The sequence below is a fragment of the Rhineura floridana genome, chromosome 4 (assembly GCF_030035675.1).
Source record: "Rhineura floridana isolate rRhiFlo1 chromosome 4, rRhiFlo1.hap2, whole genome shotgun sequence".
Lineage (NCBI taxonomy): Eukaryota > Metazoa > Chordata > Lepidosauria > Squamata > Rhineuridae > Rhineura > Rhineura floridana.
This window is the reverse complement of record NC_084483.1, coordinates 107,447,876-107,471,847: the sequence shown is the minus strand read 5'-3', so window position 1 is coordinate 107,471,847 and position 23,972 is coordinate 107,447,876. Positions and strand designations below refer to the sequence as shown.

Below are 23,972 nucleotides of genomic sequence, written 5' to 3'. Positions count from 1 at the left end.
GTATGCAAAACAAGTACCTTAAAATATATAAAGTATTACTTATGTTTCAATCTTATGCATACGCACGTAGAAATAAGTTCCACTGAGCTCAGTGGGATTTACATCCAAGTAAAGAAGCAAAGGATCAGGCTGCACTTGTTTTATTGTACACCCAAAAATGAATCTACAAAAAGATTCAGGGGGGAAACCAACCAGAGCATCAGTTTCAAGTTAAGCAAGTTACATATTTACCATTTATTAAAAGGATTCCTTAAAACAAACATCACAAAACCCAATACTAGTTAATCCACCACTCACTTGGAAGAACACTAAGTTTTTTTCAACCGAACAGGTGGCTACTACTTTGCCTATTAAGGAAAAACAGATATTAACAGTCCCTATTTAATCCCTTAACCATATGTGTTCTTCTAGTGGCACAAAAGGCTTCTGCTTGTTTCCATGCCTGCATGACATACCACACCAACCTGCTAAATTTATGAAGATTAGTTTTTCTAGGGCCAGGGTGAAAAAACAGGATCATAGTCTGTTAATATTGTAAGAAATATTCCTACCAACAATCCAGGGGTTCTTTATCGCTTTAATTAACAGTAAAGAAAAAGGGTCTCATAAATACTAGAAAAGGTCACTGCTGACAGTAATTCAGGGAAATAGTTGAACACGGATGAATTAGTTATTTCCAGTTCTCTCTTTTCTTTGCACACAGCAGCTGTTTCAGCAGTTTCACATTTTCTAGGACAGACTTCTTCAACCCGGTGCCCTTCAAATGCATTGGATCACAACCTCATTCAGACCCAATCAACACTGCCAATAGTGTAAGCCAAACCATTTGGACTGCACAATGGTTGGAGAAGGATGTTCTAGACACATCAATAAAATCAGGCACCAAATATTCCATTCAAATCTATTATGTACATGGCAGATAATGAAAGGGTTCAGGTATGAAGCTTGTTTTTGTTTTTTGTTTTAGTGGAAGACCTTGGGTGACTGAAACTGACATGCACATTTTAGTAGCTTTTACTGGCATAGAGATAAAGACATAGAGAATGTTTTAATGCTACACTGTAGCATGTCAAGCAATTTCTGGGGCTCAATCAGAAAGGAGTAGTAGTTAACTAATATTTTTTCAAATGGTGGCTTGTAAATCTACTACAGAAATGTTGCAACATGCCTGTAGCATGAATTTGGACGAACACAAAGTATCTGAAATGGACTGAATTAGGTACAAGAGACTGAGAAATTCTAATGTATCCCACTGAGAACTTGTTTCCACTATCCTGTCCTTAATGACCAACATTACAGCCTTTAACTCGGCACTGTGCCATGATGTAATAAAAGGAACTGAGACTTTAACAAAAGGGAAAACACATTTGTGAAATGAGAAAATAAGGTGCATATATATTACACTGTACAGTGGAAATCTGGTAAATGTTACCATTCACATGTAAATACTGAGAATCTCTGATGAATTGTGTAAAAATATTTCTATCCCACCCGTCTACCCTACAATAGGGCACTCAGGGTGGCTAACAATAAAATCATACACAGGAAAAAGAAACACAAAAACATTAAAATAGATAAAAAAGACTATTTTATCTATTTTAATGTTTTTGTGTGTGTGATTTAGATAAAAATGATAAAAAATAGATAAAAACATAACATGGTTAGAGTGTTGGACTACAGTCTGGGAGACCAGGGTTTGAAACACACACACACTCCACAGCCATGAAGTGCACTGGGTGACCTTGGGCCAGTCACTGCCTTTCTTTGGAGGAAGGCAATGGTAAACTACCTCTGAATACCTCTTACCACGAAAACCCTGTTCATAGGGTAGCCATAAGTCGGAATCGACTTGAAGGCAGTACATTTACATTTAGATAAAAACACCATTAAAAAAATCTAGGGGAGTGATATTAAAGGGGACTAATGAGATAAAACTAAAAAAGGAGGGAAATAAAATCAGTTTCAGGCTATAACTTCAGCATTATGTTAGCATGATTATGTCCTCATTTGTCAGGCATTCACTAGAGAATATTGATAATCTCATTTAGGAAACTGTCAATGTCCCCTGGTGCATCTCTGAGGTATTGGATATTCACAAAACTCACCAGTTTCAGTGCTGATATAACCCTTAATCTAGTAAAGATCGTTGAGGGAAGAACAGGAGAAATTATCAATGAGACTGTGAGTGCGTGATTCCCTGGCTAACTTTTAAACATAGTTCATAATCAGGAATGTTACATCTACATTAGTGAAATAGCAGCTTATGTACTACAGTAGGGCCCCACTTCTCAGTGCTCCACTTTTTGGTGTTCCGCTAATACAGTGCCAGTGGGGCAATCAGCTGGAAGGGGGGCTGGAACTCCCTGTGCTCCAGCTGATGTTGCCGGAGGAGGGGAAGATCAGCTGTAGCATGCTACAGCTGATCTCCTTTTCTGGCACAATCAGACTCCTGCGCTCGAGCTGATTGCACCGGAGCAGGGGAAGATCAGCTGTAGTGCACTACAGCTGATCTTCTCCTCCGGTGCGATCAGCAGGTTAGGTTCCAGACCCCCGCACTACAGCTGATCCGCTTTTCGGTGGTTTTTGCTTTTCGGCGGGGGTCTGGAACCTAACCTGCCGTATGAGTGGGGCCCTACTGTATGTATCTGGAAAGTTGTTTGTCTGCTTGCTATGCATTTGTATACCTTTAAAGCAGAGCTTGGAAAAGTTACTTTTTTGAACTACAACTCCCATCAGCCCCAGCTAGCATGGCCACTGGATTGGGCTGGTGGGAGTTGTAGTTCAAAAAAGTAACTTTTCCACGCTCTGCTTTAAAGATACTGTAACCAACTTTGCATGATATGTATTAAGATCTATATCAGGTTTTCATCTATGTGTGGATACAGTTGGATGCCATTTGTAATTAAGATGATGGACTGAACCTTTCAAAACTGCCCCCTGTTTATCAACTGATTTCAAAACTGCACTGATGTTTTTATTTCTTATTTCTTATTTCCTGACAATCCCAGGTATGAGGCTGCTAGTAGATTATATGGTATTTTTTATTGCCCAAAAGTTAGACAATAAATAATGTGGGTAATGTTAGCAACAGGAGTTATTGATTAGAGGGCAGTGCAGGTAACAAAATTCTATTTGGTGCAGGGGATATTTGTTTCCTTATGTCTTTCCAGGTGCTTTAGAATCTTACAAAAGCCAAGTCAGAGACACATTTCAACAGTTTGGACTGCTTTGAGGTGACAAAAGATACAAGGAAACAAAACAATAGCTGTTTTATCTCTCAAATCATAAATAAAAATGTGTAGCCTTAGTAGAAGATCAGATACCACCCATATAGCTGATCTGATTAAAGCTGGTGCTGTTTTTGTCAAGATGGCACATATTCTTGCAGACAATGCAGAGTAATGCAATTGCACCAAAACAAAAATTCAAAACACACCACCCTCTTTAAAAGCATTTAATATACACATCAGTAACAACTGTTGAAGTCTAGAGTCTAATCCAAGCATATGTCTTTCCTATCTTCTTTTGTTTGTTTGTTTACTCTTTCACCAAAAGAAATTAAATATGTGCAGTTCTGAACAGGATTCTGCAATTTAGCCACAGGCTATAACTATGGATTTTTACCTCTTATTCATCCTATGGGATCTCTGTGCAATGAAGGGTGGGATATAAATTCAACAAACAAAAAAACAAACCTGGACGCTGTAACTGGCTGAGAATGGCTACATTAAACACGCCTGACAGAAACTATTTAGGTTTCAAGAATTTATGTTCCTTTAGGATTAAGGATTTCCTTATACATTAAACAGACAATACATCAGCCTAAGGATCTGCATGTATCCCTGACTCCTGGCCAGGGCTCCAGACAGCCAAGGAACGCAGTGGAGCGAATTATGCAGGATGGGAAGGGAAGGATACCTTTCCCAACGTCTCATGACTCCTGCAGTCTCCCCCCCACACTGTTATATAATGCTGAAAGGTTCAGGGATGGCTGCCAGGCTTGATCCTAAGCTCTTTACTGCTACGGGACAGGGGGAGAGGTTTATTCCTCCCTACTCCCTTCCTGAAACATCGCTGTATAATGCAGTGATTTAAATTCATGGTCTGCACTCTCTGAAAACTAATTCCATCCTCCAGTGTAATGTCATCTGTTAAGGACTTAAGCAGGACAATTTCTCCACCTTCTTTAGGAACATAGACATCGGAAGCTCCCTTCTCCTGAGTCAGAACACTGGTCCACCTAGCTCAGTACTGTCTACTCTGACTGCCAGCAGTTCTCCAGGATTTCAGGCAGGGGTCTCTTCCAGCTCTATCTGGAGATGCCATGGATTGAATCTGCGACCTTCTGCATGAAAAGCAGATGCTCTACCACTGAGCTACAGCCTTCAACCAACACCTTTATCATTCTGCAGCTCAACTGTCCTTAGCATTCCATAGGTCTTGGAAGTCACTGAGCACGGGTCATTTTTGTTTTAAATTTTCTTTTGCCTTTCATGTACAAACTAACATACTTCTGTATAAACACTGGGAATCCCGAGTACGCATAAACTACAACCAGGGTGGCCCCATTTCACTTCCCAACAAATAGGTGGATGACGACCAAGTTAGGGTATTATAGGGAATGATATGCTGGATGTTTTAATAGGCTAAGTCAACTGCTAAGATTAGATAGAACAAAATACATGTAGATCTGTGCCTTTTCCTCAAACCCCTGCCCACATGCCTTCCACCATAATAGCATAAACTAAAACAATGAATATCAATATTTTGTCACCCTATATAAATATGCAAGGGGTAAAAATGAAATCTTATTCTATATGAACAGATTTGGAGAAAATGACATCAAGATCCAGTAAGGCTCTTGTTATATTCTTATGCAGAAATAGCTTACCCGTGTGATTCCTGGGAGAGAAACAGTGACTGAGGAATAAATTTCAACAAGTGCTGTTATAACTTCATAAAAAGCATGAGGAATACTTCCTTGATGTTCCTGTCTCAACTAAATTCAGCACTCACTTTCACGCTGTCTCCCTCTCTCATATTCCTCCGTTAAGAGCAGTGAGACTGGTGAGGACCAGGTCCAGAGCCTTCTCAGTAGTGGCTCCCTCACTATGGAACTCTTTGCCAACCGACCTTCGCTAGGCTCCCTCCTTGCTGTGTTTCCAATGGGCCTTGAAGACCTGGCTCTTTAACCAGGCTTGGGAGGTTAGGTTGGCAGTGTGCAGCTTCTGAGGTATTTTAATCTCTCAATTTTTAACCTTAATTTTATTTTTAATTGTTCTGTGGATGTTTTTGCATGGATGGTATTCGTGTTTTGTTGTACGTCGCCCAGAGTGGCAGACTAACCTCTGCCAGATGGGCGTCTAACAAATCAAATAAATAAATAAATAAATTCTCACACACACCCCGAAAAGAAAGAGGCAAAAAATACAGCAGCACATAACTAGACTACTGTGAATCTAACACAGGACACGTTGTGCTGGGATTAACCCTTAGGAAGTCAAAAATATCCCGAAGGGGCATCAGGTATGAGTGGAGTTTAGCTAGATTAAGCCACTCAAGAAGCCTCTGATATTCAAAGATTTAAGCAGTCTGGATGGCAACAACAAAATTGTTGGCTTTATGATTTGCTGCCACTAGTTGGTCAATGTGAGACAAACCAGACAAAGCTGGTAAAAGGCACTCTTAGCCATAGAGGATGCTTGGGCTCTAGTGACAAAGATGAATCCAGGAGTACCCCTAAACTATGGATCTGCTCCTTCAGAAGCAGCACAGCATCATCCAGAACAGGTAACTTGCCTATCTCCTGGACATTTTCTTCCTTTTCTGAAAAGTCATAGTGATCTAAACAAAGAAACAAACAAACCTAGAAATGAGAGGCATAAGTTATATACATCCCATACCTGAGAAAGCATTTCTTTTAACCAGTCATGCAGTCTTTTCCAGCAAGGAACTGACATGACAAAAGTCGATTGGAACAAGAATCGGACAATATTTCCTTGCCCTCCCCGCCAGTGTACAAGGCTGCTTGCCAAATAAGCACTCCAGCTAATTTAATTCTTAAGTAATGAAAGCATGTATATTTCTAGGAACAGTAATGTACATTAAATACACAAAGTCTCACACATCAGTTCAAGCACTAAAGCTGTGCCAAATGTTTGCATTTTGAGCACAAAAAAAGCAGGGTGGGGGCTTTCAAGGCATTAAAAAGCTTCTCAGAAAAAAAGAACAATCCACCATGCCAACTTTTTTTCCACACGCGTTTGCAACTTCTCACAACCCACTGGCTTCTGATGGGCCACCACACATAATTACCACCTGTGTTTGGCCTCCTGTGTCCTAAATTTTGAAGGCCCATTATACAGTGCAATGCTCAGCAGCAGATAGAGTGGTGGTGGGACTGCTACCTAACCTCTGGGCAGTTGCTCCTGCTTACTGAGAGAAGGGGAGGGGCAAGGTAGCAGCAAGGTGCAAACACACCTGGTTACGCTGCCAGTGCATTTGAACTGCACCAACCTCACTGCTACCTCACCCCTTCCCCTCTACCTCCCAGTAAGCAGCAGCAATGCAGCAAACCAGAGGTCAGGTGAGTGGCAGTGCCTACCACAAAATCTGCTACTGGCAATGCTGTGTTTGCAAGAGATACTTCCTTTGTACAGTAGACATCAAAATGCAGAACAGTTTGCCATGTAGTTGCTTCTAGCTACCAAAGGTTCTTCAGTCAATAGTTCTGTCATCATTTATATCTTCTGCTATAAACGTTGGTAATGTTGAATCATTGTCCTTTGAATCCAGCCTTAAACTAGTAAAGCAGAGTTCAACTTGAAACAAAAATACAAGAACTAGTTTTGTACCATGATGTAAGAAATTTTACTCAGGATTCAGACAACTCCAAGAGAGCTGCAGCTCTGAGTCAGACAGGAAGTCTCCCCTGCAGCCACGTAAGTATCGACGTCTATAAAACACTAACCTTCATCACTTCTACCTGTAGGTCTTCATTGAGGGAAGGAGTCACTCTGACTGCATTCAGCATCTGATTAAGCAACTGCTTGTCATCAGAGTCTGTTTCCATGGTTACAAATCTCTCATCAGACAGTAGCTTCTGCAAAGAAAACATGAGGCCACTCAATCGCAGAGATTCTCAATTTGCTTGATACATAATGCTGTTATATCACAGTTACCCACACAAAATACCTTATTTTTCAAACTCTGTCTTTAATACTAGGCTTTGATGGGTCAGGAAGGCCTAGCTGACACATGCATGTACATCACTTGGATAAAGATGTATGTGTGAAGTCAACCTGCCCTAGTTATGACCAATTTCAAACCTTTCTGTATGATGAGCAAGAACCAGATGCTCCTCAAACAAGGGAAATTATTTCTGCAAATCCCATTCTCCTTGGACTTCAACTAGTCCAAAATACAACAGTCAGTTCCCTTTAGATCTCATATAACCCCTGTTCTAAAACAGCTGCATTGGTTGCCAGTTCATTTCTGGGCCCAATTTAAGGTGCTCATGTTAGTGCTTAAACCCTAAGTAACTTAGGCCCCAAATATCTGAAAGACCAGCTCCTTCCCTACAGACCCTCTTGGGTGTTGAAATCAGCAGAGGGGGGCCTTTTGGTAGTTCCACCACTAGGAAGGTGGTGACCTAGGAGAGGGCATTCTCTGCAGCAACCCCTAAGTTGTGGAACTCCCTTCCCACCAAGGTGTGCCTGGCAATACCACTGTACAGTTTTAGGTGAATGCTGAAGATGCACCTCTTTACACTGGCCTTTGACAGCTGAGATGTGTATTTTCAGACCCACCCTGTTTTGTGATTTTAGGCTGCTTTTACTGCTGTATTTTAAAATTGTTGTAACCTTTCCTGGGACCTTTGTGTGAAGGGCAGGTAATACATGATACATAGGATAGATAGATTAGGATAGATAGATTAGGATAGATAATTAGTTAATTAATTGGTGTCTAGAGGAGACTTAACTCCCAGTCAGAAGGCTGCTCTATTTCCCTGCTCCTCTAGTTTAGATCTAGAAACGTGGGGAGTTTCTGCCTTGCCAGAGTCAGAAGAGTGATCCTGACTCTGACAAGGCAGAAACTCCCCACATTTCCAGATCTAAACTAGAGGAGCAGGAAAATTCTCACCCCGATATTATCAACATGAATATATAACTGAAGGCCAAACTTGCTAACAAACGTACAGACAAAATTATAAACTGAGAAAACAAGTGGGGAATGTCCCTGTCAAGTTCTGTTATATGAGTGTAGAACAACCACTCACTTCTGAGAAGACCTGCCCTCAGGGCTGTGGAGTCAGAGTCAGAGTCATGGAGTCGGATTTGGAGTCGGGAGCAATTTTGGGTGGAGTCGGAGTCGGTAGGGGCTGATGGGAGTTGTAGTTTAAAAAAGTAACTTTTCCAAGCTCTGGATTCACGTGGTGGTGATGAAATGCCTTGTGCTACCATTTTACTACAGTAAATTTGTTATTTCTAGTTAATATACATTTGCCATTTATGAAGGAGTCGGAGTCGGACAGTAGAAAAATAGAGGAGTCGGAGTCGGAGTTGGAGTCAGAGTTGAAGGTCTGGTGTACCAACTCCACAGCCCGGCCTGCCCTCCAGGCCTCTCTTTCTGGCCCTTTCCTCAGGCCACCCCTCTCACTGGATCTGCTCTACACACTCCTCCAGGTCTTTTGCTTGGCTAGAATGTGTCCTTGCACCATAATGACACCTCTTGCTTGGCTGGAAGTAGCGATGTATGAGTAGAAACCTCTGGCTTTTGCATAGTTGAAGTGTATAAAGATTTGAGCGGCATCTGTTTCCCACCCACCCCGCCCACTAATTATCAGCCCTGGAAAGTTGCCCATGAGGAAATGTGGTCCTCAGGTTGAATAAGGTTTCCCACCCATCTCAGAAACTAAAATTTCAACAGGGCAGCCACTTCCATGATTCACAAGCACATCCCCATGAGGCTGAACCTCATCGCCATGTACCTGCATCCCTGCTAAAGCATGTTGGGCCAACTTCATGTTCTTGCTTTCCAAAGCAAGCTGGAGTGGAAGGAGACACTTCTCCCTGGTATTCAAAGAAAAAGAAACATTGTTCAGGACTAAGCACTCAGAAAGTCTGCATGGGTAACTTTTGAATTTGGCACCTGAAAAATAATTCACAGTGTATTTTTCATTTAATCTTCTTCGATGCAAACATTAATTTTAAAAAGAGGAGTTAATGCACCTGGAATAAAAAAAAACAGTCTGGAGGGGCCACAAACAATGGTCACATCCACACCACACATTTAAAATACATTTATACCATTAACAGCCATGTTCCCCAAAGAATTCTGGGAACTGCAGCTTATTCCTTACAGAGTTACAGTTTCCAGCACACTTAACAGACTACGGTTCCCAGAATCTTTGAGGGGAAGCCATGACTTTTAAAGTTGTATAAGAGTGCTTTAAATGTATGATATAGATGAGATCAGTGTTAGGAACCTCTTGGCTGTGGTTGAGCAGGCTGCAGGATTATACACTCCCTCCCCACAGCTCTTCTCTTTGGAGCAAATTCCCCCCATCCCACTTAACTACAGTTATGGGATACATCACCACCAACTTTTAACTGTGATTCAGCTAGCTAAGATTTGAAACCACACTTTGAAGCCAAGAGAAAATGGCTAAGAGGCAACCATCGTTAAAATTGGTGACAATTCATTTCAACTTTCTCCAGAGAGAAGAGAGGATGAAAACAAAGAAAGCATACAATCCTTTGGCTTGCTGCCAATTTCTTAATTGTGGTTAGGGTATGCACTAGCATTACATCTGTACCACCCATGTTCTTAATTGGGTTTTCTGGGTCTGATAGGAGCCAATTTCAGGGAGCTGTTTTTGAATGGAATAGATGTGAAGTGTTTGTTTAGGAAGGACAGCAAAGAAGTAACATTTTAAAACCAGACTTGGTACCCTGGGATTAAAATGTCTTCTTATACTTCTCTTTTTGAAAAGCTATCCCCCCTCCCAGCTCACCAAAACAAAAAACCACAATACAATGAAAATTATGACGGCAAGTTTATTTCTTAATTCCTTTTTCAAGATATGGACATGTCTTTACATTAGCTGATAAGGCACTTTTTTTAAAAAAATGAACAATTGGTAATGTGAGATTGTGCACACAAACACACGTTTAGATGGCTCATTCTTCCAATAATGAAAAGGACCCTCCTCAAGATTCTGGATTTCAGTTTGTTTTGGCAAAGGAACTGCCATTCAGTTTAAGTACAGGGATGCCATTGCCAAGATCAGTACTGATCAGGTGTTCACAAGGAGAAATTCCAAATGCCTGTCAAAATATAATAATAAATGGCCAATTTGCTGCCCTTTAATAGGACCCCAAAATGTAGCACCATTCATCCTACCTTATAAGGCTGGCCCCAAAGATAGGTAAGACTGCACGAGAGTGAGAGTGTCTTGCACATGGCAAACTAACAACCCCACCACTACAATCGCCTTCTTAGCTGCAACCAACTTAACAGCTGGTCTGTGCTGCAAGCTCATCTACCTAGACTTTAGAGTTCAGGAGCGGGATTCAGATGAATGTAATAAGAGAAAGCTATTAGTTTGTCCCCTCTGCTGCTCCAAGATTTTCAGGGGCCTTTTGTAAGCCTAAAAGGAATAAGAAGCCACAAAGCGTGCCTGTGTGCATATTCTGAACAGTCATGCATGCTCTAATTTGGTTCATTTGTATCTATGTATCTTAATCTTGTATCTTAAGAAATACATGTTTCAATCTTAGCCATTGTTTTGTTCACCTGGCAATCAGCCAGACTTTTTCAGTAGGAGGAGGAGGAGGAGATGTATTCCAATAAAATGGAGCAAAGTAGTGGTTTCTTACAACTGAAAGCCAGGTATTATGGTTTTATGGATCACTGCACAGCAACGGTGCATTTCAACAGAATGCCTGCCCTCTACACTAGCCTTCCCCAACCTGGGGCCCTCCAGATTTTTTTGGGATACAACTTCTATCAGTCCAGGCCAGCATGGCCAATGGTCAGGAAAGATGGGAGGGGTAATCCAAAAGATCTGGAGAGCACCAGACTGAGGAAAGGCTAATCTATAATCACATTCCTTTAACCCAGCCTTTCCCAACCAGTGTGCTTCCAGATGTTGTTGGATCACAATTCCCATCTTTCCTGACCATTGGCAATGCTGGCTGAGGCTGATGGGAGTTGTGGTCCAACTACATCTGGAGGCACACTGGTTGGGAAAGGCTGTTTTAACCAATAAAAATGAGACTTCTTCATAAATCTCAGAAGCCAAGTGCAACACTGCAAGAACATGGATTGAAAACCAGGACTGATTCATTTAGCTAGAACTATGATTAATACTAATTGATCCACTATGTTTTCATTACTGCATTACTACTAAATGAACTGTCATTGTGTCATCCGTGAGATTCCCCCCCCCCATCAGTCAAGGGTATGCTCCAACTATAAAGCAGCTACAGTAACTTGGCCAATCAGAATACATAGTTGGCTCAGAATGGCAGAGCTTTAATTTTAAAACTGCCAGTTGATTGCATGTTGCAGCATCTGAGAACCTATGACTTTGAAATAGAACATTCCTGACTCCACCACAGTCCCCCTTCAAGCTTCTACTTTGTCTTAGAAGCAAAGAGATTGTTAATAGATAACAATCAGCAGGTTGTTTTAGTGAAAGCACCTCATGCATCCCAATGGCTGTAAATAACTGCTCTGTTTGTTGTAAAGTCTTAACAGTGTTGAGCATCAGAATTGGTCACATATATTAGATTTTGTTTCCTAAAGCTTCAACCCTACAAACACATTTGGAATTAAAGGACTAAGGTAGCAATGGAGTCAATAAAAGTTCACTACACGGAAGGATGTCAGAACATTTCAGGAGCAAGATTATGGAGGAGGAAGGTAAAGCTTAAAGAAATCAGATGGAACCCAGTTGTTGACACACAAAATGAGGGAGTGGGGTACCTGGGAAACAAAGAGATACAATACAAGCAGGAGCCTAGGACCAATGTATGTGTAGGTAAGTGAAAAGGTAGTAAACAATGTGCCACTTGTGCCTACATTTCTTTTAACATTTGCATCCTAAAAAAAAGATGTGAAGAGTATTAAAATAATGCTTCTATGTATTCCCTCCACTTGTTGGTTACCAGCATTTTTTTTCAAGTCCCAGCTTTCAGTGCTTTGCTTTTTGTAGAACCAAATTTGATGTATAACGAAGAATCCCAAAGATAAGAAGGATAATATACTCCCACATTCCACTAGGGATGGATAGATCACTGCATCTTTGAACATGCACATGGGAATCCTGACAGTGCATGTACATACAGTACTTGTATCCCATCCATGCTTCATGTTTGCGGCAGGAAACACTGGCATACACAACAAACCTATTTGCAACAAACAGAATATGTGGAGCTGTCCTAATTATTTAGAAGGTGCATTGTTTTGGCTGAGAACAGACAGGAACATACAAGACTGCAGTGAAATTAGAGAATTCTGTGGACCAAAGCATTCTCATTCTAATTAGAGTGAGCCAGTAAGAAATAAATGTGATGAAGAAGCCAATTTCCATTATTAAAATGAACAAAATAGTGCAGATTCCATTTGCTGGCTTTTTATGATTAGGAAAGGAACTGCTTGCCTCACCCTCCAAAGGTGTCTTCCCAAATTGCACAGTGGGAACAGAAGAGCTGAAATTCCAGAACATCCTTCCTGAAACTACTGGCTTCAGTGCTAAGCACTGACCCTTCCCACACTCCATTTTGGGGACTGGCTAAGCTGCCTATTTCTTCTTTCCAGGTCTGAGAAGCTGTCATTGTGGACAAGAGTTTATGACAGGCCAACTAAAATCTAGAACACTAGCAAGGTCACAGAAAGAAAGCCACTGGCTGTGAGAAATGAAAGTTCAGCTACTTCATTCTGGCAATAAAAGACTTTAAATGTGAAGAGAATGGCAATGTCTCATTAATTCAAGCTCTAAATGAAAACTGAGATGGAAAGGAGAATTGACACAAACCGAATATTTTTTCTTACAACATCTGTAGAACACTAACAAGCCCAATTGTCCTCAAAGGCTGATACAGCAGAGCTTGGAAAAGTTACTTTTTTAAACTACAACTCCCATCAGCCTCAGCCAGCATGGCCACTGGATTGGGCTGATGGGAGTTGTAGTTCAAAAAAGTAACTTTTCCAAGCTCTGCCAGACAGAGAAAGTTCACAACCCAGCACTTCTGGATGATCTGTTTATCGAGCATTCATCCTGATTTGTTTGCAGGGAAGTTATATGATGTTGCATCAAGCAAACATCCCATGTTTTCCAGTGCATTTCCCCATCATTTTCTTTATCACAAAAAGTCTGGTTTTTGTGGAAGCAGATTTGTTGCATTAAACCTCCAAATCAACTTGCAAATTTATTGTCATTTGATTGAATCCCACCTGAAAGCAGCAACAATGTGGAGGTGCCCCTTGTTCCTTTTGTCATCTGGCTGGCAAGTGTGGGAGACAGGATGCTGGACTAGACAGGCCTTTAGTTTGATTTAGCAAGGCTCTTTTTATGTTCTTACTTTATTTCATATCCAAGTGCCTGGCTGCATGATTAATCAAAGTGCATTCTAATATTACCCTTTGTGCTATACTTCTGTTAAGTCCTTTTTCAACAGGAATAGCAACATCTCCTTTTTCTATATGAAATTGGGGAGGGGAGGCTGCTATTTATACCTTTTTCTCATGCTCATTCTTGTCTGTGCTAGAATGTCCATCTAGTCAGGTGTATCATTGTTACACAGATGCTCCTGCTTGCCGCCCTGGGCTCCTACTGGAAGGAAGGGCAAGATATAAATCAAATAATAAAACAAAATAAATAATAATAATAAATTGTGAAATCAAGTTTTACAAAAGGTGGGGCACAGGTGCTGTGTTTGCAGCAGTTCTTTAAAAGAAGTAATGTCTACATGGTTACTTGTGTGGCAGAGTTCAGTGGTGGTGGAGTAACACTAAAGAATCAAAACGTTGAACACCTTATTAAAGGTCATGGTGGAGGGACAGTTGCCCCTATCATTAAGTATAAAACAAAAATGCCCTATAAGGGGACTGCCACACTTCAGCATCTGCATCCAACATGTAGGTAACAATATAAAGCTAATGTGCTATACTACACACAGCACAAAATATCACTGGGAAAATACACTACAGCTATGACAGGAGAGTAGCCTTGAAGAAAGGTTAAGCACACGACTCTAAAATGTTTTTGCTCTCCAAGCCAAAAGTTACAGTTACTCCAGTTGTCAAGCCCCATCCCCCAGTTGGGGGTGGAGTGTGTAACATTGAGAGCTGCTGCCTCTAGGTGCCCTGAGTGTCCTGACATAGCAACATCCAACATTCTCTGGCCCTTGTATTTACTGACAGAGGGAATGTGGGAAAGTGTGCACTGTGCATTTATCCCCCCCCCTTTTCTGCTTCACCAGAGAAAATAGGAAAGGCAGTTTCATCCTGGTTGGCAGAGGTTCTTTGGGCAGCTTGGACAAACTGGACAAATAATTCCCAGCCTTCCTCCCAGCAGCAGAGCTTAAAGGTGACAGAGATCACCAGGCAACTGCTTTGACAATCCCCACACAGCTCTGCAACTTCAACGTTTAGAGGAAGGCTGGTTTGTTGTCACAGTTGACAAGAGTATTGTGTCACATTTGCCATGGCAAGCAGATATGGTGAAGCCTGGTCAGATATATTCAGGTTTTGACAAAAATTCATTTCTGGATTGTGACTTATGCATAAAAAGTGATTTTTTAATGCAGAAGTGACTGAGAGATGTTGCTAAGGTGGTTCTAGAGGACAAGTTCAGGTAGACCTTTCTAGAGAGCATTCTCAATCTGGTGTGGTGTGTCATGGAATTTCATGCATTCCTCTCTCACGTAGCAGAGAGAAACAAACAAATTAGTTAGGCTGTACTGTGTTTATCTTGACACAGCTGTCTGTCTCCAAAAATAATGAAAAAATTAAATTGGGTACTCAGGAAGATATTACGTTGAAATAAATGTCAAACAGTTTGTTCTTTATTTTCTCATCAAAGTGAAAGTGAAAGGCACACACAGAAGACTGGGACCTGCTTGAGAATGCCATAACACTTGGCAGACACTTTGGCAAAATTGGTAACCAATACAAATATCTTCTAATTTCTTCAGGAAGAACTGGAAAAAATTGTTGTGGTATCAAATCCTAGGAGTTTATATATACATTGTATTAACCACCTGGGGCTTGACATGAAAACATATTTGTGATTAACTATCTTTCCCATCTGGAATTTAATGGCATATATTTAGACAGAACTGCAAATTTTGTTCAGGTGTTGCTACTAGCAATCTAAGTTAGATAAAAATTCAAGGACAACTGTGGAGAAAATTATGACTTTTTTTTCCTAGGCTGGGCTTACATCAGAATCAGAGTTGCTTTGATGGGCATTACTGCTTTTGTACTTAAAGCAAACATTAATAAAAACAACAGCTGGCTGTCAAGAGTATAATGAAAAGCAAGTAAAATCATTCCTATTATTGGCTAACATAAACATATCTCTCAGAATGACTATTACTCACCTACAGGTAAACTAACTGGATCCATCTTTATTTCATTTTTCAACAAGAGAATCATTTAAATAAACACAAAGCCACCAGCATCACAGCATTGTCAAGAACGAATGTCAGACACACAATGTGCTTGCTCAAGAACAGATGAACAATGGAAGAAAAGGATAAAAATAGCAACAACACTAAATACTGACAGCTATTCAGGGTGTGCTATGAAAACAAGATGGCCTTGGAGCACAATCTACAGCAGTTTCCAAAGAGTAGCCATGTTAGACTCTAGAAGCACAAACAACAAAGGTTTTTGTGGCATTTTAAAGTCAAACCAGTTTATTATCAGATTCATGATGTGTTTTCTGAGTTGCAGGGGATAGTAGCGGAACTGTAAACAGTGAGGTGAGAAGGAAATTAAATGCAGAAAAGTAGAGATGGTGATAATTATGTTATTGACAGTGGCCATTCACAAAAAAAATCCAGTAGTTGATAACACAGACATCCATTCCATCTGCAGGTGATAGCACTGAACCTCTTGCTTGATGTAGTGAAATCCAACAGTTTCACTCTGCATTTGAAGTTCCTTTGTTAAAGGAATGCTACTTTATAGTCAATTACAAAGTGTTCTGGGAGGGTAAAATGTTTCCCCATTGGTGTTTTCCAATATTGCCATTTCTGATGTCAGATTTGTATCCATTTATTCTTTTTATTTATTATTTAATTTGTATCCTGCCCTTCCTCCCAGCAGCAGCCAGGGCGGCAAACAAAGTGCTAAAAACACATCATAAAAACAGATCTTAAAATACATTAAAACAAAACAGCGTTAAAAACATTAAAAAAAACTTTTTAAAAGGGTTAAAAACATTATTAAAAACATATTAAGCAATTCTAACACAGACACAGACTGGGATAGGTCTCAACCTAAACGTCTTTTGCATAGAGGATTGCCTCTTTGTTCCATGTAGAATGAAAAAGTTCATTCTTGGCAGATGATGGCATATATCACACTGGTAGATGAGCAGGTGAATGACAAGTTGTGGATGGTAACATTAGGTCCTGTAATAGTGCTGCAAGAATAGATTTGGGGACAGAGTTGGCATCCCTTAAATAACCAGCCGATCACTACGCTCTGCAGGTGAGGGCCTCATGCAGTACCATCTTATCAGGAGGTCCGTTCTACACAACGTAGAAAGCAAGCCTTTAGGGTTGTGGCACTCACCCTTTGGAATTCCCTTCTCTTAAATATCAGACAGGCACCATCTGTGTTATCTTTTTGGTGCCTACTAAAGACCTTCCTCTTTCAACAAGCCTTTTAAGTAGAGACCTTATCCCAGTCTGTGTCTTTGTTGGAATCGTTTTTTAAGATGTTTTTAAAGGTTTTTTAAAAGGTGTTTTTAAAGATTATTGTTTTAATATAAAGTCTGTTTTTAAGATGTTTTAGAGTGTTTTTAGTGTTTTGTTAGCCACTCTGGGATGCTTCTTGGAGGAAAGGCAGGATATACATTTAATAAATAAATAAGGGTCTGCCACAGATCTGGTCCCTGTGTCTGTACTTCTGTTGCATGAGCTATTCTTGCTGGTGAGTAGCTGTTTTACATTGGGGACTTGTCTGTAAACAACTACTGCCCTGACACCCACCTGTGAGAAGGAAACATCAACGTCCAGAATGGGTTGCAGATAACTGATTTTATGTTTTAAGTGGGAGCTGCTACAACAAGCAGTAGTCTGTCATTTTTTCCTCCAATTGTGTCCTGTGGTACATTGTTCCTGACTTTGTTGATCTGTTATTTCCCTGCATTGGATGGATGTTGTAGCCTGATGAAATTTGTTTTAAGTGCAAGTCTGTCCATGAGCCTTAACAGATGTAATCATATCACAGAGCTTGACTGCAGATGGTGGGTTTAGTGGTACATTCTAAATGTGCAAGAAACTTGACTATTATCTTTTTTAATCTTTTCTTTTTCCTAAATAAATAATTTTACTTTTACATCATTATAATTCTACATGAGGGCTTCATTCACATTCACCCTTACATGCCTGCTTGGCCTAATGTGCTACTGAAAATTTAGGACATCCTATATTTACTGGAGTTCCTTTTTCCTCTTTTGGGCCCTTTTATTGGATATCTGCAGGTATTCTCAAGGCCAAACTACACATTTCATTAAGAATGCTATTTTAAAACTTGAGAAGAACCTGCCATTTCTTGTTCTTAATAAAAAACTCAATCTGGATTGAGACCATAGCACGGGGGCATACTTTCACCCATTACCTTTTTGCTGAGGCTGCAATAAGCCTTGCAAACAAACTCAATAGCCCTGAAAAAAGTAATATAAAACTCTGGCCTAAAGCTAAACTTAGTGTCACAAGACCTCACAATGTTACCTGCTTCATATACACAATGGAACAAGTGCCAGATGGCCAGCAAACTTGCTGCATCTGTAGCAATTATCAAGCCAACCATCCATGAACAAGAGGTGGTATGGGGGGTAAATCAGTTTTCTCTACCTGCTTAGAATCCCAGTGAAAACTGATGGGAAAGAAATCAGATGGGAGAAGGAAGAAATGATGAAATTAACACTGCTCACACAGTGAAGGTTTTTAAGCTGTTTTCTGGGCTCGAAGCTTTCTAAACAGAACAAGATGGCTTAGTTGCAGGGTTCAACAGGGTTCATAAAAGCTTAGGGAGAGGGAGAAAAAAAAACAGAGCAGCCAGACCTGTTTAGGAGATAAGAAGTAGTGTGCAAGACCTTTCTTTTAAAGATTAAAAAAGATTAAAACCACCCTGAGCCATCTTGTATTGAAGTAAAAGGTGTGGGGGTGGGGCGGATGGGGAATCTTGGAAGGCGCCTGATTCCAGATGCTCTTAAACCTGGCAGTACCTCCAAGTGTACCACTATTATTATTGTTAAGCCAATTGAGGTATATCTTCAGTAAGACAGAAAAGTCTTCTTGCTGATGACCGATGGTAGAAATTGAGCCCTGGTAGACAACAGCCTACATAACCACATTTTCAACCAAACTGTACAACATTGCTTTTTTGAGACTGGACCATTTTCTGAATACTACAGATCTGTAACAAAAAGTAGAAAGTGATAAATAACACCCACATATGGCTTGTTTAGATCATGTTTTACTTCTACACAGTGCTTTTTCTGGGAGACGGGTAAAAAATTAGGTGCCAGTACTCATATCTTGATATAAGTGCTGTGAGTGCCAGCACAAGCTGGTTACCGTGGACAGCAAAAAAGAGGTGCCTGTACTCCATACCGCTCAGTTCCATCACAAAAAAGCACTGCTTCTATATCATAGTAGTGTTACTTTGGTTTCAACTATAAACAAATCTCAAACCCAGCAAGCACTTCAAATCCTAACCTTGATAGCTTTGCTAACATCTATAACTAAGGCAGTATAAGTTGCCTACCTTAGCTGATACGCAAGGATCTTGGTCGCAGCCTCTGGGGATTCTAAAATTTCTGTTTAGAAAAGGGGAAAAATCATTGTAGAGGGCAATGAGGATGGAAACAGTACACCACAGTTATTGCACTGAATGTCTGATCACCATAAATCTTCTACCACCATAGCAAACATTAGTCATATTGTTTACTGTAGTTTTTCCTGAGGCCTACCCTTTCAAATGTGCAATTACATGTCCCTAAAATTTGGCAGGATCAAATGTCCATGCTCATCTGGATAGCCTCAGGTTCACCATTCCTGGTTCATAGGATGAAATCCAATGCTGCTGTTCCATTTGCAGGATGGCTTTTGATTCAGTGGAGGCACCTACTCATAAGAGAAGAGGAAGCAATTTTCATCCATTTCTCCCTTCTCAATACAGCCCCTAAAATCTGTTTCAGAGGACTGGGAGATCCTTCAGAACAGCAAGTAAGTGGTGTAGGGGGCTGCAAAGGAAATGGGATATTGGAGAAAATTTCATATATTAGCAGATGCCTCTGCTACATCAAAGACATTTTGCAAGCAGAACAGCACACCGGATTTCACCTAGAGTTACTATGTGCAGGCAAAGCTGGTACTTCCTTTTGAATTAGTTTGCTTTCCCCCCTGCTGCCTTGGTCCAAATCGCATGGCCCAAAGCTGTTTTCCATTCAGACTGGCAGAATGAGTGTGAGAAGGAGATCAGCATGTATGTCTTTTATCCATACGATTTATAAAAATTAAAACTATTTTCTAGGAAAAAAGCAATCAAATGGAACCCCTACCCATATATTGCCACAGGGCAGCATGGGAAGGCAGCAATGCCCAGCAAACACAAGATGAAAAAAGCAGTATAAACACATGGGGCTGCCCTTGATGACTGTTTAGGGGCTTCAGATAGACTGTTGCATTTTACAATACTATCTCTTTCCAGAGATGGGGCTCACTACAACGCACAGTGCTCTAGCGTCTGCCCTGGCTCCTTATAACCTCATAAACACAATTCAAGGTGCTGGCTGTCAATGAACAGCCTAGGCCCAATGCACCTAAGAACTGCTTCCTTTACTCCCTGTTACAAGTTCCAATTCACAGTGCAAGGTACCAAGGAATTTTGAGGCCGTTGTCTTGGTAATAAAGCTTCTTGCTCCTAGTCTACGGTATTCACAAACGGATGGTTCTCTTTTTTTCCCCTTAATGCAGATGTGCTTTCTGCTTCTGGAGCAACTAGTTGCAATCAGATCACAAAATTTAAGTTTAGACAAGACTCTAGTTACAGGATAATTTTTTTTAAAACAAACAAACAAACGACCCAGCTTGTGGCAAGATTACAGCAGGCCTACACACAAGGAAATGGACACTACTGCTCCTTGTTATGGTTCTGTGCTCACCACCAGAAAGCTTTTTCATTTATGTTTTTAATAATTTATATTGCATTATTATTTATCATTTATATCTTGCTCTTCCAAAACGGCTATTCAGGATGGCAAAAAAGAGCAGGGGAATACAGCCCCCCCCCATCCACACAAATCATGTGTGGAATCTAACAACATAATCCATGCATTTTAAAGAATCTTTAAAAGCCTGCTTAAAAGAAATAATTTTCACAGAGACATCTAAACACCTGCAGGCTTACACACAAGAGGGCTGCTCTGAGCAGGGTACTCCATTGCTTCAGGGCCACTGTGTAGGAGAGACATGAGAAAACATTTTTGCTTAGCAACACCTTTTATGGACACTACTCAAGGCAAGGACACCCTTTTCTCCCAATACATAGCTCTTTTTCAGTAATGGTAAGAGTCTCCAAGCAAATGTGCACTTATCATTGGTTCTGTTGAATTAATGCAAGAAAGTAAACTCCTGAAATTGTGCGACATTACAGTTGCTTAGGGCATGATCAAGACAAAGTTAAGCACTTTTAATTCCCATTGATCTCAGTAGGCAGAGATAAGCATTATACATAAATTTTCCTGGTGAAATAAATGGGATAATTTTTTTCCCCACTTCAGCCGGGAGACTATGCCCTTTATTCACAGACTTCCAGCCCATTAAGGCTGTTTTCTGTTCTGCAAACTCCATAAAAAAACCCACAAACATAGATGCTGTGTATTTAACTCAAGGATGCATTAAAGATGTACGCTACTTTGGTACAAGTTTGTGTAAAGGCATGTATTTCAGAATAACCCATGTGTAATCATACTGTCTATATGGTGAGGAACATGTAAAAAAAAACCTAATATAACAAAAATGTCACAATACATAGGGAAATAACTCAGGGCAATCTGCACATTTAAATGGCATCAGACAACAGATTCGTGTTAAGGTCAGCAAGAACTATATTTTTTCTTTTAATTCATATTACATTGGATGCTGCTCTCTCCAATCAGATGCTGCTTCCACAGGACCTGGTGAAGTAGACGAAATAAATCTGCTTTGTCAAATGACAATTGGTTGGGCAGTCACAGGACAGAAGGAATTAAGTCTTTCTACTCAACAGATCTGATTCTTCATTTAGCTGCCCCTGTTATGCCATTATACTTCATTTTTAAAAATTCATGATCTAGAGTTATACCCATTTTATCAACAGCTAACCTTCCTTAGTTCACTGTTCAGCAGTGAAAGACCACAATACAAAGTCAAATCCACAGCCCATTCTTTGTTGTTTAAAGGTTGTTTTTTAAAAAAATAACTTTATAGCTTATACATTGGTGGGGAAAACAATAAACAATTGAAAATTGATGCTTTGATATTTTGACTTTAAAGCGCTGCTTAAGCAAGGGAAATTATTGGCGTAGTATGTATTACTAGGTTTGAGAGACCCGCTGAAATCATATCACTGAAATATTCTAGGTATAATGGAAAAGATTTATGGGGGACTGGGGAAGCTTTCAAAGAATTCTATGCATCCTAGAAGCAGCTCTGGCAAAGAGTTCTGCTCAATTACCCTACAGGGAACTCAGGTTGAAGGCCAAACAGATCGAAAGCCAGAGATGGAAGGAAGCACAGGATTAGAACCGTCCTGGTCATTCGTAAGAAAACACAAACACACCAATCAACCAACAATACAGCACAACAAAACCAGCACGGTGCTTTTATATCCCCGATGCCGTTAACATTTCCCCAAGAACAAGTTGTGAGCTAACGGGAAACGATTAAGCATATGAATAATACATCTTGGACCAGGAATCAGACGCGCCCCCCGCCCAGTGCCGACGCAAGGCGTTCATCCACCGTGCTCGTCTAGCCACCGGGAGGGCTGCCCTCTGGCGCCGGGGAAGGAGAAAGAGGAGGGTGTCCTCCGTTGCTTGCCCGCTTCCTTACCACTGGCCCAGGTGCAGCTCTCCTTGATCGCCTTGTATTTGTTCCCCGACGCTTCCTTCTGCAGCTTCTTCAGGATTTCTTCCATCTTGCCCTTTTTAAAAAATCCCTGTCGGGGATCCTCAATCAGCAGCCAGGAGGGGAAAAAACCCAAGACGGGAGGTCGAAACAGAGGGGAGAATGGTGGGTCCTCGGCCTCTCTAAGCTGGGGCTGCGCGCAGCATCGCACCGCCGGCTGCCCGCTCCGGAGGCTGTTGATGAATCATGCTAAGCTCCATGACAGGGACACGTCACTCGGCTCCGCTCCCGCCTCCGCCTCCAGTCTTTGGCCGCCCGAGTCGAAGGCGGCAGCGCCAGGTTCCTGCGGTGGCGGCTTCAGCTGGGCGGTCGGGCGGGCCAGCTCACAGCGCGCTAACGCCACAGCACCACCAGCCGGAGGGAGGGGCTCCACTCGTGTTTGCTAACTGGCCGGATCGATGGATGGGATCAGATTCGCTCGGAGGAAAGTGGAACAATGTATATCCCCCCCCCCTTTCCATGCGACCTGGAAACCGTGGCAACAGATTTATAAAACTTGGAAAGAGAAAAACGCGAAGAGATTTTGGAGTGGAGGGAATGTGTCAACGATGGACAAATACTGTCAAGAACTGTGTGCTTAATTTCTTAAAACATAGATGCCGGAGGATCAGGCCTGCAAAAGCTATGTTCGGTGACCGGAACCCTAGTCCCCCCTCCCCCCCTCCCCCTCTGGTTAAATTGGTCAACATCAAGTTTAAAACAAATGAAAGAAAGCATGCCAATAGGATGTTGCTCGATCTCTGACCCAGTATGGCAATTTGTATATTATTACACTTGATAAGAGTTTTCTGTTCATATGTCACAGCGTGTAGCCATTTACATACAGACCCAGTTCTCACACCATGCTAAGTCAAACCATGGAGATGAGATAACAGCTGCTGCACTCCTCCCATTGTCCTTCTGCTGCAGTCTTGAGACTAAGTCATGGTTCAGCCTTTGGCCCTCCAGAAGCTGCTGAACAACAACTCCCATTGGCCCCAGCAAGCATCGCCAATAGCCAGGAATGATGGGAGTTGTAGTTTAGCACCATCTGGATGGTCAAAGGTTCCCCACCTCTGTCTTTGAGCATTATCTAAACCCAGGCTCATGGTTTACCTTGATTTACAGCTAATGGTTTGTTTGGAAGAGACAAACTACGAGCCCGTGGTTTAGCCCCGGGGTAGCATAGCAGCTCTAAACTCTAATTTGGACAGAAAACCAAAGGGAAGTTGAATACACTGAATACCAAATATGTTGAATTTACAATTGGTGCATTTCACATTTCTTCTCAGGCTGTAGTCATTGTTGCACTTAGTTTATTTGGTGTTATGGGATGATACTTACAGGTCTGGATGGAAAGATGTTAATGATTGGGGTGCAGAAAAAATTGTATTCCAGTTAAAATACACGTGGGTGGTCCTCGGGCACTCTCCATGTGGCTTGCCAAGCCCTGGGAGGTCAGCCTGCTTTTCCACACTGCCCAGCTGTTTTGTATCAGTCGTTCTCATTCCCCTTCAGAATCCCTGCTCCATGTCCAGTGACTGTTGAAGGTACTGCTGGCATGCACAAGAACGA

The 23,972-nt window shown here is 41.2% G+C and overlaps 1 protein-coding gene across 5 annotated transcripts in view; it reads right to left on the bottom strand.

The window, feature by feature from the left end:
* ARFGEF3 (ARFGEF family member 3) overlaps positions 1–22,720 on the bottom strand; it is a 90,963-nt gene extending 68,243 nt beyond the window's left edge. For 2 of the 5 annotated variants that reach the window (XM_061623967.1, XM_061623970.1), the window contains exons 1-4: positions 22,344–22,720; positions 19,015–19,066; positions 8,990–9,071; positions 6,971–7,102 (exon numbers count right to left, since the gene is read on the bottom strand). In XM_061623967.1, coding sequence (XP_061479951.1) covers positions 6,971–7,102; positions 8,990–9,071; positions 19,015–19,066; positions 22,344–22,428 — 351 coding nt within the window. In that variant the 5' untranslated portion in view covers positions 22,429–22,720. Of the gene's footprint in view, positions 1–6,970; positions 7,103–8,989; positions 9,072–13,743; positions 13,841–19,014; positions 19,067–22,343 lie in introns of all 5 variants that reach the window. The other 3 variants (XM_061623971.1, XM_061623968.1, XM_061623972.1) reach the window with 3 other exon arrangements.
* Positions 22,721–23,972: the final 1,252 nt, after the last annotated feature.